Raw genomic sequence first — 16,550 nt, forward strand, 5'->3', positions numbered from 1 at the left:
CCCTCTTCTTGAATTACCAAGCTGTTTACGACATGACATAGCTTCTCAAAAAAGAAAATGCTAAGATCTTGTTACTCATTCCCCTTCTTCCTGTACTGAACGACAGCCGAGACGAGTTCAAGGATGGTATGGGGACAAGGACAAAAGCAATAAACACAAAGAAGATTATTATCACGACCGCCCATATTATGGGACAATATGTCTTCAGTCCAGAGCATGATGCCACTGGGTAATACTAGTCTAGAGTTAAATTTTGAGGGTAGCCACAATCATGTTTCAAGTCCACCGACGGCCTATGTCAAGGAAAGAAATACGAAACAGTAAACCACCTCGTGCTAAAGATGATTTGCAAAAGGTATATAATGCTGCCCAATAACTCCATCTTCCAGCCATCCATTCTGGCATGAACTCCGAACAAAAACAACTGGAACAGATGATCAGGATAAAAAGTCCAACCCCCATAGCCCGTCGTCCCACCAAATCAAAGAAATTTGGACCAAGTATAGGCTCAAATATCACACATGTAAAACCTCGTGGTCGGCCATTCTGTCTGATGTCCTTGATAAAAAGAAATGACCTGAATGTTACAAGATTTCGGGGCAATCCTGAACCCAAGGTAGGCTTGGTTGCTTTGGCAGTGATGATACTATTACGGGCTTCTTGTGCCAACGTAGGCCCGTCGACTAGCTCCGGCTAGGTGGTGTTGAGTGTGGGCCAAGCCCCGTGAATCAGAAGATTGGGTCGTCTCCCTCCTAACTTGGGTAAGCGCCTTCAGAACCTCCTCCCTGTGCTGGTAGAACACTTCTGATCTCTTGCGTTCAGCTTCGACGTTGAGTTCGCGCCGTTGCTGGTCCTGGCGCTCTGCTGAATTAATACGGTCATTTTCCATAAATTTCGGATATCGACGTTCGGCTTTGGTGCAGGCCTCATCGAGCTTGACGGCATCACTCTCAGAAGCCAAGGCTGCTGGCCAATCATCTTGAGCACGAGGCTCTTGCGAAGCAGTAAGGAAGCACCTGAAACGGAGCTTTGCCTGTTGTTGGTCATCACCCCAAATAGTGACCGTATCGCCGCTGTGTAGACGAGCCCAATGGCGGCATGCAGTCTTCGGGTTCCGGTGATCATGCGACGGGATAACAAAATCATTGACACGAATTCCGTTGGTGGCTTTTGTCGCAATATAAAAGTGTGCCTTGTCGGCGTCCCTAACGCAGGTCCATGGCCTGAAGTTACGCGAGGGATCGAAACCAGGCCTCCAGAGTATCAGTTTGAATGCGTACTTTGGTACCTTGACTTCCTTCTTGAAGCCATAGGCGTTGGTATTATCATCGGCACGGCCAAACGACACGAAAGTTTCCTCCACGGGTACAACGATGTTCTCGACGAGAGATCCCGGGGCAGATTCGAAAGTAGCCGCCAGTCGCTTGTCAGTAACCGGAACAACCAGCCCAGATATGCCACGAGCGTTGCCCCTTGAGTGCGAGTCGTCCGTTATCGGACTTGACTCTTTATCTTGTCCACCACCGAGACGGTCCGAACGCAAGTTCTGTGCACCTAGGGCGGGACTGTTCCCTGAACTAGGAGGAAAGAATTCCATTGCGAGCTGCCAGAGGGAGCTCCCTGGGCCAAAATCCTCGCCCCTAGATTTTGACGCATGTACAAACGCGTCATGCTGTAGTTGCGTCATCTCTGGGTAGTCGAGGTGCCACGTTGATCTGTCGTTAGCAGCCCAAAATGTCGACTTCGGGACAGGGTTGTTGATTTGCCTTCCCGAGGCGAGGAATGCAAGTGGAGGAACTGATGCAATCAGAGCCTCGTCGAAAGCAGTATCTGATTTGATCCTCTTGAACGAGGGTTTAGCTTGTCCCGGGTTCTCGTCACTCATGTCAAGGGGCAGCAGGCGTTTGCTAGTAGCCAGATCGTGCCCGGTCCTGCTAGGTTGGATGTCTTCTCGAGACGCCTCATAATTTGCGCCGTTTTCTGATGCCTGGCTATTTGCCACGAAACAGTCGACAGCAGTGTTTTCTTCGAAAGCACCTTGATTCGTGGTCTGCTCCGCTGCATTGGATTGCGAATCAGGGCCATCCTCAACATGGTTTCCAGTCAAGGCTGAGGAGAAACTATCCCTAATCACATCGGAATCCTCCATGTTGATGCCTTGCCCGAGCGAGAGATTGAGTCTGTTCTCTGGAATCACGCCAGACGAGCCAATAGCCGAGACATTGACCTCCCCAAACAAGCGAGGAGCCTGTCGACCGAAAGTGCGGTTTTCACTAGCATTCTCCGACCACGTTCGGCTCGAGCCCCTGTCAATGTCCATCAGTTCGTCGTCCTCATCGATAAATTCGTCATCGCTAAGAGGATCCGACCTCTGAGGCGTGTCTAATAGGCTAAGCTGAGATGCCTTTTGCCCAAGCTCCTCCGAGGTGTCACCCACGTTATTCTTAGAAAAGCCCAAGAGGTTACCGCCAAGCCACTCGTGATTTTCTACTTGTTGCACAGTGGCTCTCTGCTCAGGTCGTCGCCATAACATCCACTGCAAACAATTGATGCCTTGATGCGACAAGTGCACCGCCTCCAGTGGTGCGATGTTCAGAGGCTGTGTCATGATGGCGTTGAGCAAAGCCGGATAACCTGCGCCGTTATCTGCGGGAAACGGTGGCTTTCCTGTCAGGCTGTAGTACAGAACACCGCCCAGAGAATACAAATCCACTGCGTGGTCGTATCGTTGACCAATATGCTGTCGTCGCTGATGGGGTCGCCGTATTCCATATTCGTCATAATCAAGATACTCCGAATACACTTCAGGGGCGCAGTACAAGAGAGTACCGCAGAAAGTCCGCAAAAAGGTCTGCTCGTTGTCGACCATTTTGGACAGCCCAAAGTCTGTCAACTTGACCGTGAAGGTGTCATTATCTCTCGAGTGTATTAGGATGTTGTCTGGCTTGACGTCTCGGTGTGTTATGTTGTGGGTGTGAAGGTAGCCCAATGCACTCGATAGCTGCTTCGCGGTCGCTATCGCCAAGCGCTCGGTGAGTGGGCCGTAGCGTTGCACATGACCACCAAGATCTCCCAGGGGTATATACTCCATGATGATAACCAAGAGTCGATTCTCCCATTCCAGGTGATCGACGTAGCGGACTATGTTCGGCTATACATGGCGGCCGGGTTAGCACAGCATCGCTTCCTAGTGGAACGGCCAATAGTTTGATCCATCGAAACCTCCAAACCCGGTCGACTTACATGTGTCACGCTTCTCATGATTTTCATTTCATTCTCAACTTTCTGATCCAGAACACCATCCTTCATGAAGCGACGCTTGTCTAGCTCTTTTGCCGCATAAGGTCTCCCATCGTACTTGGACGTGACCTTGTGCACAGTAGCGAAGGCGCCCTTGCCTATCTGACCCACACGGTTGTATCGATCTGAGCCGGTCCATTCACGTGGTAGCCTCTCATCCGAGTCAACTGCTGCATCATGCTGTAGCTGCTGGCGTGGTCTTTGATCAGTACCCCATGGCTCCCTCGGAAACAAGACAGGCTATCATCATTTTAAATGGAGGGTCACATCAGCAAACGTTTCGACTTCAAAGCTATAAGGCGAGCCATGTGACGACAAGGACTTTACTCACAGGTCCTCCTGCTGGCCCAGGGACCATTGTTGCAGCCTCTTCGTCTGCCAGAGCCTGCACTCTCTGCTTATGAATCAGGATATTCCGCCTAAAATCAAGCTCGTGCTGCCCTTCGCGCCTGGGTACTTGAACGAGAAAAACGAGATCATTGGCGTTGTTATGCAAAAGGATCTTGATCTGAGAGCCGTTGCTCAGAGTTCGTTTGGTTTCGCATCGTTCGGGTTTAGACTTCTTAAGCAGAACCTCGTCGACGACGGTACCGTTGGTGGACGTATCCTCGAGCATAAGCACGCCATACTCATTGAGGAAGATGCGAAAATGAATATTGCTTAGGCGCTTGTGTGGGTCGTGTGTGAAGCATATATCGCATCGTCCCGGGTGACGACCGAAGGTGAAGCCCTGCGCAGGGTCTTTAGTTGTTGCCGACAACTTCAAGGCAATAACATGGCTGCCTGAGACGGCTGTTGCGAGGCCGAACTGAGCCGGATCGTCATCAAATAGGTAATCCACATTCGATGAGCTGTCGGTTGGTCTAGAGACCAAGTGCTTCGAGTTGTCTCGTTCGAGTGCGACGACTGCCCGCCGGGCATTTTCGGATTTGGGATAGAGAATGCATATTATGTCGGCAATCTCTTCGTCGGAAAAGCCCGAATTCTGCTTGCCTAGGCGTCTCGGGTCGACTAATGTCTGGGTAGCTACAGCGACAGGCGATGACGCGGTCAGCTTCACTAGCAAACATAGGTAAGAGGGCAAAGGAGCTGCCTGGGCCGACGAGTACAAACACACCTTGCGTGGGTTGGGAGTCTTCATCGTAGTCCATCGCAGGCGGCTATGCAACCGCAAAGGCAACGGCTAGGCCCTCGTTGAGGTTTTGTGCTGATTGTTTCTGAATCAAGAGCAGAGTTTGGCCTAGGTAGGTGATGGTATCCAGGTTCGGATCTGAATAGTGACCTTGTCGTCACCATCAGTCAGTCTAGCCTGGAAGAGACTAGGAGTGGCCCTAGTTCCAGGTATTAAAGCTCCTAGAGATGGCAAGCTTTCTAAATGCACTTAATGAAAAGTCCAAGCAGATTCTAGGCAGCAAAGCATCGCCTCCTGCAAATCCCCAAAAACAAAACAAAAAATGAAGGCGTTGGCAGCGACGCGATGGATCGATCAGTATGGGATCCAAAAGTTGATGCGGCTCAGATGTTTTTGTCCACAGAGATCGGATTGGTGGGGCAACCGAGAGAGGAGGGGCCGCCAAGGGTGAGGCAACTAGGTAGATGCGGGCGAAGCAGAACCAATACCGTAGACAGACGGGGAATTTTGGCTGGCTTGATGACTTTGCGGAGTGGCTTGAAGAAACAATCAAGGGTAGAATAATGCGTTGTTTACATTGGGTACCTTGTTCTAGATACCAGAGGGAGCAGTTTGAAGAAAAAGGGAAACACAAATAGAAGATTAACGTGCGCGCGAGACTCAAACGATCATACAGGAGAAGATGGCGAGATCACGGACCAAGAGGGGATTTACCGGTACTCTTTTGCTGGTCAATACCGGTAGAGAACTGTCGAGGGCGTACCGATCAATCAACCCCAAGCAAGATCACATCTTCGAAATTGCTTTTTTCTGCACACACCATTCCAGGCCCGTCTTTTCGAGGCGAATCCTGCCGTCCCGTCGAGGTGCCATCGAGTCCAGTCAATCAATCTATGATGGAATAAAGAGGCAGAAAACATGCGACCCATAAAGAACGCACCCTCTCTGGCCAGTCAGAATGACCAAACAAGTCCTGTTTCGCGCCTGCGTCAAATGCACCGCGTGCAAACACGAAAATCATGGGAAAGTAAAGTAGAGGGAAGCGAAAACAAAAATCAAAGACGAAAAAGTGCGACTCTCTAGGTGCGACAGAGTAAAAACGATAGGTTGGGCTGCTGATCGGGCTGGCGATTCGAGAGGGAAAAAAAAAAAGAAAAAAAAAAGAAAAAAAAAAATAAAGCTCCGTGGTGCAGCCGGGCAGCCCTACGGATACCGAAACCTTTTGTCACAGGGCTACTAGTTCTAATATCTGAAGTCTCGCGACAGGAACCCGTGAACTATGGAGTAATTGATTCGATAGCACCTGCCAACCGATCAGGCATATGCTTTCGGCCAAGCGTACACTATGACTATGATGGGATGTGCGGCTACGTGCAACAGATGGATATGTACGTACCGTACCTTACCCATGATGGTGGGATGATCCCTCCTTCTCTACCACGAATTCTCTCACCTGAATTTCCTCGGACTCACGGAGTACCAATGTAAAGAAAGGCCTGTATTTGATTCTTCCGATAGACTGCCGTAAAGTAGCAACCAGCCAGTCACTGGATGGGATGCACGGTCAGATCCCGAATGCAGTGTCACGTAGGAACACGTCGATCCGGTACATAAATGTTTCCTGTTCTAGACCTGCAGCCAACAGGGAAGCTTTAGCTGTATGCGGTCCATTACCTTGGGTATGGTACGAAGTATTACCTCGGGTAACATTGGAATCAACATCTTCAGCAACGATCTGGTTGGCTGTCAACGTTCAATCCACGCGAAACATACTGTAGTAATGCGATTGATTAATTGTGTACCTGCTTTACCTACATTGTGTGTTTATTCTACTCCGTACAGTGGTATATCTGTACCCAAATAGAGGTAAAACTAGCAAAGAACTTTCTTTTTCCCTGCATAATGCCAAGCCTGGTTCACTTCAGGTGAAAGAGGGTTTGCTGCTATGTACAGTTTTGCGTGGGAGCGATCAGACGAAGAGGGGACGTTTTTCGGTTGCAGCAAATGCAGGACAAACGGCCACCAGTAACTGACTGACTTGCCTTCGCTGGGATGACGCCAGAGGCTGACAGCCAACAGAACGTTGGTTTTACAGAACAAGAAAAGAAAAGACAAGAAAGACAGAAAATCAGCTTGTTGATTGCTCCACGGTACCAGAGCGGAACCTTCGGAACTGCCGTGGTATTGATCCCCTCCTTGATAACATGCCAAGAACGCAAGCCTCTGAGCCGCGCGTTCGAGCTCAGGAGGTGCCTTTTCCCAATCAACTGGTCACTACCTAGCTCGCTCAGGTCACGCAGGGTGGGGCGGGAGGAGCTGCCTTTCGACGGACAGGAGGCATAGGAACGACAAAACGAACTCTGCAGGCTTGGCAAAGAGAACACGAAGGTTTGTTTTAGAGGTTGTTACGAAAGACTTCGTAAAGTTGCGCAACGCCCCTAGGTGGGGAATTGAGCACCACCTTACTACTCAGTATAACTAATACTCGATACATTATTACCAACTGAATATACTAGGTACCTAGGCTTGCTAGGTTAGGTAGTTACTGTAGATAGGTGGTCTTTGGTAGCGTGGTATGTGTTGGACGGCTGGGCTCATGACGATTCGCGATCGATCGATTGATTTGGATCTGTTACCAATGACCATGTGCAGTCAAAGGGCAAATCATCCGCCCGTAATTTGAACGCAAGCGATAGGTGCTGGACAGCTGGAATATACGTGGTAAGCGCCGTGCTGTACAGGGCTGGTGGGTGGAATGGTCTCTTTTGATTTGCTACGGTATCGAATCTTCTATCCGTCCATCAGCGCCCCATAGAAGGACCGGGATGCAGGTGAACGAACATTTCTGCCCAGTCGAGCCAGTAATGCCTCGCTTACTTCGTTACAAAACGAAGAAAGCTCCTGCGGTCTAGGTGGGAAGTTTGCAGCCACTACTTTACAAAAAAATATTTGGATTGGCTTAAATAACAAGAACTAAGGTAAGATCAGTCGGTACAAAGTACTTGGCTCGCATTAAAGTTTGATGTGGGGGAAACATGTTGAATTTTCCCAATAAATGCATTGCAATCAAGGAATCCGGAAGCGCGCCTAGCCTAGATTGGCATGGATCAAATAAATGCAGCCAGCACCCAAGCACACAGCGAACACCTTCCCACCCATGACCGTTTTTTTTTTTTTTGTACCTACTGCAGGATGGTGATCTGCGAGTACTAGGTTATCTTGCCCATTCAAGACATCAACCCAGCATGCAAGTAATAAAATGGTCAGAGCTACAATACCGCATTCCAATTGAACAAAGATAACAAACACCGCATCTCCCTGCATTCGGAGTGAATTTACTTTCACAACGACCGGACCGTTCGCTCTAGTGCGATGGATCCAGGGTCCAATAATACCAACCCCAGTTTGCCCAGCCACAATTCCTTCAGGTGGTAGCCGGCGGTCTGCCATGATGTAATCTAGAACACTCCCTCCCTGGAGGGCGGTAGTCGCGCGCCTCCTCCAAGACACAAGACCCGGGCTCATCCGGTGAGGTCATAAGCTGGTGGACACTCACCTAGACTTGATTGCTTTTTTGGCGTGGGCAGCAGAGCCCAAGTCTATCCAAGCTCTTTAGTCTCGGTACCTACGAGTAAGATGGCTGGGTCATTATCATCATCATTTTCATCATGACAAAGACAAGTCCATCCACCAGGGGCTTGGCTGCCAATATTGCATGCGCCAGCGCTGCACAGGGAGCACAGTAGCTCCGTCCACCGCATGCAACTTGATGACAACACAGTTGTCATCCCGCCCTATCCGGACTAACCTTGGAAGGTGGGTGGATGAGGGTACCCGGTGACTTTGCTCGCTCGTTGTACGGATAAAAAAAATAAAACAAATAAAATAAAAAAAGACAGGTGGTAAGCGCGGATGAACAACTCGCGTAGATAGGTCGACAGGCGACTGTACCCGGTGAGAGGGCGGGAAAAAAATAACTTAGATGCATAAAAAAAAGTAAAACCAAAAACCTGAGGAGAAGAATAAAAGGGTCAGTTAAAAAGAAATAATAATAATAATAAAACATACGGAGTACAACGACTGCATAGCATACCTGCACCAAGCTGCACCTAGATACCTACGTAGTAGATTTATCCCTGAGGTTAAACCAACCACCCCAACTGGGCGTTCCTTGAGCGCCATCCAGTTTGCGGCCTGACAGGGTTGTGCAGGTCTTGGATGGGACGATGTAAAAGGCCGATAGATAGCCTGGAAAGGCCGGGTTACAATTACAAAAGTGGAAGACGCATCCATCCTCCACTTGGTGCCAGGCAGCGTAACCGGACGGCGCTTGTTCAGCTCGCGAGAAGCTGCGACCCGCCCACATCGGATTTGTTTGACGAGCGACTGGGCTACGACATGCGCGAGGCTTTTTTACCCTCTTTATCCTCGCGTCCCCTGGCAGATTTTCCGGCGGATCCAGTAAAGTGTCCCTGCCCTTCCGCCGCTGTTGCCGTCGTATTCTATTCTGATTGCGACCCTCGAACCAGCTCATAGCAGTTTCACATGGCGACCTGAGACTACTGACTACAGCGCGATCTTTTCCCAAATAAATTCCCGGTCTCCCGCCGCCGACCAGCTACGGACTGACTTACCGGTTAAACTAACAAAAAGATCCGTTCAAACTGTACTGGATCCATTGGACTAGTTGGCGCCCGAACCTTTGTCAAGAAAAACAAAACCACACAAGAAAGAAAGAAAAAAAAAAAATAGCTACGAACAAGCTCAGCTCAGCTTTCATAGGCCGGCCTGTAGGTAGGTCGGTCGGGGGTTGCACAAATCAATTCGGTGTACTTGGAACTTGGGACTTACAGGACCTTGGACCCAAGAAAACAAAGACCATCAGAGAAGCTGAGACCAGCTGGACACACGAAAGGGAGCCACAAAGAACGTAAATCACCATCAGGGGCAATTTCGCAGCCATGGCCCGGAATCGAGGTAAGACCTCAATTTTAGCTGTCTCCAACCGTTACTTCGTACATGCCTGCCCGCCCATCTATCTACCTTTAGGCCTACGAAGCTATGCCTCCGCACCTCATTTGCCGCAAAGCAACACCGTCCCTTAAAATTCAAGCGCTATTACGTCCAACCCCTCTGCCAGATCGGCAACACTCCTAATAACTTATATACCGATCCCCTGGCATGCCGACACATCCCACTTTACTCCGTCCGGCCCCATGCATGAGCTGACCACGGGATTTTATTTCCGTCTCGACAGTTCTTTCTTTTGTGTCCCAGTTCTCTGCTGCGGGTAGGGACCACAACAACAGAACCCCGACACCTACTTCCAACTCACCTCCCAGGAGCAACGGCACAACCCCGTTTCCGCCTCTGCAGACCTCACTCGGACACAGCCACGAAACCACAAACTCGGTCTTCTCGCCAACCCCATCGTCGCCGACTCGGCCCGACTTTACCGCCTCACCTGTAGCCGCGTCCCTGAACGGTGATTCACCCCCAGACTCGAGCCCACGGACAGGGAGACAAAGAGCAAATTCCAGACCTCTTTCTATGGTACAAACGTATACGCCGCCAGTCATGGATGTCAATGAGGATACTATTCCCGAATTGCAACCAATCTTTACCTTTCTTAACAATCATTCAAACAAGCTATATCAGGAGGGATACTTCCTGAAGCTGGACGATCAGAATTCTCGTACGTTACTCCCAGGCTTGAAGACCTCAAGCTCATTTGCTAACTCGACTTGCAGAGGGTCGACCGAATCCCGATCGAACATGGACCGAGTGCTTTGCACAACTTGTGGGCACCGTACTCTCTCTGTGGGATGCCGCGGAGCTGGATGCTGCGGGTGAACATGGAGAGGTCCTCCCAAAGTTTATTAATCTAACAGACGCTTCGATCAAGATGGTAAGCACATGGGATCTTTTTTGTCTTTTTTTTTGGCCCTGGAAAGCGGGCAGGGTTGTTGACAACAAAATTTCTAGATCGAATCTCTACCCACCAGGTCCAACGACGAGCAGCCTCTCCAGAACATTCTGAGCATATCGACTGCAGGTCGTAACCGTTACCTATTGCACTTCAATTCGCACCACTCTCTGATTCAATGGACCGCCGGCATCCGTCTCGCCATGTTTGAGCACACAACACTTCAGGAGGCATATACTGGTGCGCTGATAGCTGGCAAGGGCAAGACATTGAACAACATAGGCGTTGTAATGGAGCGGTCCAGGCTCAAGACCGAAGACTGGGTCCGTGTTCGTTTTGGGGCAGGTGTGCCCTGGAGGAGATGTTGGTGTGTAATAACACCACCGGATGAGAAGGAATATCAGAAACAACAGAAGGAAATGAAGAAGCGTTCACCGTACGATCGATCGCCCGTTCCTCTCCTGAAGGGAGACATCAAATTTTACGACACTAGAAAGGACGGGAAGAAGCAGAAGAAGGCCAAACCGATTGCTTCGATATCAGACGCATATGCGGCATATGCAATATACCCACAGGCCAAATCCCTGATCGATGCGTCGACTCTACTCAAGATTGAGGGCAATATCACCATTCACTCCGAACCACCATCATCTACGGAAGGTTTCGTTTTCATCATGCCCGAGTCGCATCCCGCTGTTAGCGGCTTCGAGATGCTCTTGAGGTATCTTTTCCCGACATGGGATACTTTTGGTCTCTACGGCCGACCAGGACGCCTTATTGCAAGCGTTCTAGACCAGCGATCCCTCATGTTTGGCATGCCCAAACACAAAAAGTACGGGTATTTGGAGATTCTAGATGTCACGAGCCTCATACTTTCGGATGGCAGCGGCTCTTGGTCAGAGAAGGAATGGAGACGACGTCTGAAGGAGCTCACCGCTGCAAGAATGACTGCTATGGATGAAGATATGAAGGCGAATGGACATAGCCGCAGTGCAAGTCGGAGAAGTGCCAGGCTTAGCATTGGGCCCGGGTCGAGTGTCACTCAGTCAAGACCTCGGGTTAATTTTGCTGAAGAGTCGGATACGAGGCGAACATCTCGGTCCATGACGGTGTCTGAAATACGCAGTCATCGTAACGATTCTGCGCCGCCGGCAGCAGAGAGACAGCGTGTCCCGTCGGCTCCGATCCAAAATGGTCACAGTCGAAATGGTTCTGATACACGCTTAGAGACACAGTTTGACAGACAGATGCCGCCGTATCGCAACACACCAGGTTTCGATAGCCCTGCTTCCATAGCCTCTCCGTCACCAATTAATGGGGGACCGCAGACGCGTGGCTTCGTTAACGACTTGGCTTCTACGCCGGAGCGCCTCAGCTCGGAAGATGAGCTTCCTCAAAACCCACCGCCTCGAGACTTTGGAAATATGGAGCGCATGCAGACGCCCGAGCCTGTTCACCCTCCACCAGCGTTCTCGCACGCCCCATCGTCTCGGCCAGCAGGAAAGCCATATCACTCACCCGAGCTTCGCAGAGCCAACAGCCGTCTATCCAGCACAACCCTGGCGCAGCTTGCCAATGCTGGTGGAGTCAAGCCCGAGTCCTACAAGGATGAATTCGGAAGAACGAGCAGCGAGTCTAGCTCGGGGTCACGACCTGTACAAGGCGACCCAAGAAGCCAAGCGGTACATGCACACGTCAACTCTCTAGGGATCACAGCTAATTCTAACCGATCTCATGAAGCTATAAATCAATCAAGTGACAGGTCTACCCCTACCCCTTCTGCGCAGCCTTCGGGCCCGGCAACGCCGCGGGACGCCGGTTCCCAACTGCACAAGTCACCACTGAACCAGGCAATGGTGCCGCCGTCAGGTCAAGAGGTGGAGTCCCAGATGTCACATCCCCGTTATGAATCTCGAACAGGCAGCACCCCATCGTCTGGGCCTGTCCATAGGAAACCCTTACCCCAACAGGCACATCATACCCTTGCACAGATTACCCGTCGAGACACTCAGCGTAGTGAAACCAGCAACTATGATGACGAGGACTCCACTGCTGGCAGCCACGACTACGCCAGCACCACATCAGCCGAAAGTGTCAAATCTGTCGAGCGACCACGCATGGGCGTTCTCAAAACTGTAGGTGCTGAGAATCAGGCCCAGCTAACAAACGCCGACAAGAGTTATGACATACCGCAAATCGACTTTGGACCCACCATCAACTATGCAGCTACCAGTGCACCTCGAAGCAAGACACCAACGCCATTGGCTAACAATGAAGTCCATGGGTCCCACGCGCGTTCACCCAGCACCAGTCTCTCACCTAGTCCTGGGCAGGGTCATCATCGCCAGGGCTCAAGTGATACACTGCGGAAGATGGCATGGCAACCAGGCGCGGTTGCTGGTAGCTCAGATCGCCCTGGTGCACTCACCCCGGAACAGTATGTCCAGCAGAAGGCGGCAGCGGCATCAGCTACGCCTTTGTACGCACATTCCCGTTCGCCTTCCAGTAACACGCTCACTACCATGCGGAACAACACCACAACGCCGCCCTTGGCCAAGCGGAGGTCCAGTTATGACATGCTGCGACCTAGAGAGGGCCATTCAAGGTCAAGTTCGGCCGACCTGCTGAGACCTGGCTCCCAAGGTGCCCTTACAGCCCTCGGTTATGGCTCTGGAGACGCACTGAATCGCACGTCGGCACGAGAGCAGGAGCACGTTGCCCGAGGGAGTGGTGGGCACCCAGTCTCCATGGCTACAAACAAGGGATCGATGCAGTCTGGCGGTCTCGTGGGCGTAATTCAGGCGAGGGAAAGAGAAAAGGCAGAGATGAAACAAGGTGTCAGCTCAGCTTTGGCCTATGAGGCCATGAATCGACAAGAACGTGAGATGCGGCAGCAGCAGCAGCAGCAACTACAGTACACGGCCCAAGCAGCGTATGGTGCACCCTCTCAACCAGGCTTTGCTGGAGGTGTGCCCTCAATGTACAGTGGCCATGTTGGCCAGGCTGGTTCACATTGGGGTGGTCCAGCGGCCATACCACGTGGTGAAATGGGATATGTGGGCGGATACGGCCAACCTGAGCTTCAACCATCACCGCAATTCCAGAATGCTGTACAAGGCTCACCAGCCTCCCAATACAGCCCTGGAAGCTTCTCGCGACCTTGGCCACGTCAAGGTCAAGCGCAAGGGTTCTCACACGCAACGCCTCCGGCTGGACGACACTCCCCAGCAGGCCGAACAGAAGCCATGGGCAACATGGGACGTGGAACTCAGGCTCATCGAGGTCAGGCATTTTAGAGGATGGCAACCCCGATCCTGAAGCAACTGCGACTGTGGAAACGGTCCAGCACGACACATGCACGTTACAAGTACAAATCTGAATGAACTTGTTGGGATTTGATCATAGTTTGCAAAGCATGGCTACATCTTACCGATGGGTTTTATTTTTTCATTTTTTTTTCTCTATCTTTTGTCCGGGATGAAGTCAGTGAGGTCCTGAGACGAGCTTGACGCCGAAACGATCGCTACGATATACAACTACTGTCTTTTCTTATTCAACATGCATTTATATGCGGCGCATGCGCTGGCTAGGGTGGTAATGGTTGGCTTGGGTTTCATGTTGCACATCATCAAAATTGGCTTAAATCTATTCGAAGAAGTTGAGACTAGGTTAGCTAGGTCACATAGTCGACAAATACTTAGGATGACATTGTGGGTAGCGTTTCTGACAAGCGCATTACGATACAACAACAACTAGAACTAGTGCGCGTGAGACGTGTGACGTTCATAGGAACGAACCAATTCTTTGACACGAGACAGAAAACTAGGAAGGCAAATTGTGTATGTAATAGTATGCAATAGCATGTAATAGTAAAGGTTGGCATGACCAAGAATAGTGACTTGGCAGTTGGGACTTGCATCCTTGTACGTGGGGTTTGGACTGTTTTTTTTTTTTTTTTTTTTTTTTTTTTTTTTTTTTTTTTTTTTTTTTTTTTTTTTTTTTTTTTTTGTTAGTCTATCAGCTGGTCAGATAAGGCTGCATGTAACGCACTCCGTAAGCAAGCTCTCAACAGTTTGTTTTCCCCCCCACAATCTCCGGTATTCGCTCGTTGGCAGCCAGGCGACGTTGGAACATTTTGGCCCACCTCAACGTTGCGGTTGACTGCGCTTCTGTCGGCAGAACATCGAGCGAGCCACTCGTTTAACCGATCGCACGCACAGCTTTTGGACATCTCTTGACCCGCGACCGCCGTCGACGGCGCCACAAGTTAGGTTTTGATGCTGCACCTTTGCAACCAAACCACCGTACCGGTCGCATCGACAGGTTTCCCGCCTCGGTCGTGGGGATGAGGAGGCTCCCTCGCTACCCCTCGTCGCTCTGCTCTTCGCTACCAATCTACACGCCGCGACGGGCCAACCCCGCCGCCGCCCGTCTGCCGTGGTACCCGTTGGGCCCGCAATCGGCGACATGGCTCTGGTTCTCGGTCTGCGATGAGCGCCGCTCGTCGTCCGACGCCTCACCTCGGAAGCAAAGACGACGCGGGCCGCCCCTCCCGTTCCGCTTCGAGACGGGCATCGCCCTGTTTGCCAAACGCACCCCGCGTCCGTTCCCGCCACCGTTCCTCTCCCCACCGTCGGGCAGCTTCAGCGACCCTCTGAGCACCCACCACCGGAGCCGCGATCGGCGGAGCGCCTACGTCAACGGCGAGCTGATCCGAGGCCGCACCAACGGCGACGACGCCGTGTTCGCCAGCGACAGCTTCATATGCGCCAACGATGGAGTCGGCGCCTGGTCCACGCGGCCGCGCGGCCACTCGGGCCTCTGGGCGAGGCTCATTCTGCACTTTTGGGCGCAGGCGGTTGATGGGGTCAACAGTAGCAGCAACGACTCGTCGTCGACGGGCGGCGATAGAGCCGGTGGCCACCCGGATCCCGTCGCTGACCTGCAGAGGGCATTTGAGCAGACGCAGGAGGCGACGAGTCCGCCAAACGACTGGCAGGGAACGACGACTGTCGCGGGGGCGCAGATTTTCTACCGGCAGCCTGACGGCGGGAGTGGCGAGGCCGGTGCGGACGAGGGCTCTTCTTTGCCCATCCCGGTGCTGTACGTGACCAACCTGGGCGATTCGCAGATCATGGTGATTCGGCCCAGCACGCGCGAGATTGTGTTCAAGACGACGGAGCAGTGGCACTGGTTCGACTGCCCGCGGCAGCTGGGCACAAACAGCCCCGACACGCCCACCAAGAACGCCGTCCTCGACGTCGTGGACATACAGGAGGGGGACATCGTCATCGCCATGTCGGACGGCGTCATCGACAACCTTTGGCCGCACGAGATTGTGGAGTGCGTGTGCGACTCGGTGAGCAAGTGGGAGTCTGGGGCCGTCCCGGCCGACTACGGTACCTGTGATGAAGATAGCGAGTACTCGCAAGGGTTCGACGTGGACGGTGACAGGACCGGTGGTGCCAACGGCGGCATGCAACTGGTCGCCGACGAGCTGATGGAGGCGGCTAGGGTGATTGCGGTGGATCCCTTTGCGGAGAGTCCTTATATGGAACATGCCATAGAAGAAGGGTTGCCAAGCGAAGGAGGTGAGTTGCACTTTTCATTTCCCCCACGAAATCCATCACACACGAACCGTCGCTCGGATAGAATCTATTTTTCTGTTCCGTCCGTACTTTGCGATGCATCCTCGTTCCAGCTATGACTTTTCTGCTAACTCGACTTTGTCAACCTCCTTTATAGGTAAATTGGACGACATCAGCGTCGTTGCGGCTCTGTGCCGCAGAACAAACAAAGAGTAAAGTATGATTTCCTTATTGGCTCTTTGGGTCATGTGGAGGGAGATGACTGAGAAAGAGTTAACATTCGGATCATGGAACATTGTCACGATATACACGGCATGGCAGGGGCGTTGGATTGTTTATTTTCATTTCTTATCGGCCACTTTTGGCCAGTAAAATACAGGGCATATTATCACAATGGCTATGTTTAAGATGGTTCGTTTTGTTTTCACTGTTGACATATGATTTATGAGAGTGAATGTGCATGATTTCTACCGTCTCTTGTTCTACTTTGTACGTAGTTTTACTATGTTAGCTGTGACGTTGACCGTTGCCATGGCTCTCTCGCATTCATTGTAATGTGGGTCAATTGACCGATGAGGAGCGGGGCAATTCGTTAACGCTGGTT

General features: G+C 51.5%; 5 protein-coding genes across 5 annotated transcripts; 3 read left to right on the top strand and 2 right to left on the bottom strand.

Moving 5' to 3' along the window:
* Positions 1-221: 221 nt before the first annotated feature.
* PgNI_04653 (uncharacterized protein) lies at positions 222-5,611 on the bottom strand. The gene is made up of 4 exons (XM_031124697.1): positions 4,418-5,611; positions 3,632-4,326; positions 3,244-3,540; positions 222-3,151 (listed from the first exon to the last, which is right to left on the bottom strand). The coding sequence occupies exons 1-4, from the start codon at positions 4,449-4,451 to the stop codon at positions 650-652; spliced, it is 3,528 nt and encodes a 1,175-aa protein (XP_030985152.1). The 5' UTR covers positions 4,452-5,611; the 3' UTR covers positions 222-649.
* Positions 5,612-5,695: 84 nt separating this feature from the next.
* PgNI_04654 (uncharacterized protein) lies at positions 5,696-5,966 on the top strand (the record flags this gene model as incomplete). The annotated part of the gene is made up of 1 exon (XM_031124698.1): positions 5,696-5,966. A coding segment is annotated over one exon (225 nt), but the record flags the coding sequence as incomplete, so codon positions are not given.
* Positions 5,967-8,235: 2,269 nt separating this feature from the next.
* PgNI_04655 (uncharacterized protein) lies at positions 8,236-8,725 on the bottom strand (the record flags this gene model as incomplete). Its single annotated transcript, XM_031124699.1, has 2 exons — positions 8,236-8,442; positions 8,558-8,725. The coding sequence occupies 2 exons, from the start codon at positions 8,723-8,725 to the stop codon at positions 8,236-8,238; spliced, it is 375 nt and encodes a 124-aa protein (XP_030984739.1).
* PgNI_04656 (uncharacterized protein) lies at positions 8,726-13,676 on the top strand (the record flags this gene model as incomplete). Its single annotated transcript, XM_031124700.1, is given in 6 exon segments — positions 8,726-8,893; positions 8,962-9,409; positions 9,690-10,127; positions 10,183-10,340; positions 10,418-13,325; positions 13,345-13,676. 5 exon segments carry the CDS (start codon positions 9,394-9,396, stop codon positions 13,674-13,676), a joined length of 3,852 nt encoding a protein of 1,283 aa, XP_030985155.1. The 5' UTR covers positions 8,726-8,893; positions 8,962-9,393.
* Positions 13,677-14,401: 725 nt separating this feature from the next.
* On the top strand, positions 14,402-16,373 carry PgNI_04657 (uncharacterized protein). Its single transcript, XM_031124701.1, has 2 exons — positions 14,402-15,949; positions 16,104-16,373. Exons 1-2 carry the CDS (start codon positions 14,704-14,706, stop codon positions 16,160-16,162), a joined length of 1,305 nt encoding a protein of 434 aa, XP_030985156.1. The 5' UTR covers positions 14,402-14,703; the 3' UTR covers positions 16,163-16,373.
* The last annotated feature ends 177 nt before the right edge of the window (positions 16,374-16,550 follow it).

The sequence above is a fragment of the Pyricularia grisea genome (genome assembly GCF_004355905.1).
Source record: "Pyricularia grisea strain NI907 chromosome Unknown Pyricularia_grisea_NI907_Scaffold_2, whole genome shotgun sequence".
NCBI classification, from domain to species: Eukaryota; Fungi; Ascomycota; class Sordariomycetes; order Magnaporthales; family Pyriculariaceae; genus Pyricularia; species Pyricularia grisea.

Excerpts from the sequence above, each read along its gene's own strand:
- PgNI_04653 (XM_031124697.1), bottom strand. The coding sequence starts at position 4,451 with ATGGACTACGATGAAGACTCCCAACCCACGCAAG. Across the intron at positions 4,327-4,417 it reads AGACTCCCAACCCACGCAAG|CTACCCAGACATTAGTCGAC; the intron begins GTGTGTTTGTAC and ends CTGTCGCTGTAG. Across the intron at positions 3,541-3,631 it reads CTGGGCCAGCAGGAGGACCT|CCTGTCTTGTTTCCGAGGGA; the intron begins GTGAGTAAAGTC and ends AAATGATGATAG.
- PgNI_04657 (XM_031124701.1), top strand. The coding sequence starts at position 14,704 with ATGAGGAGGCTCCCTCGCTACCCCTCGTCGCTCTGCTCTTCGCTACCA. Across the intron at positions 15,950-16,103 it reads AGGGTTGCCAAGCGAAGGAG|GTAAATTGGACGACATCAGC; the intron begins GTGAGTTGCACT and ends CCTCCTTTATAG.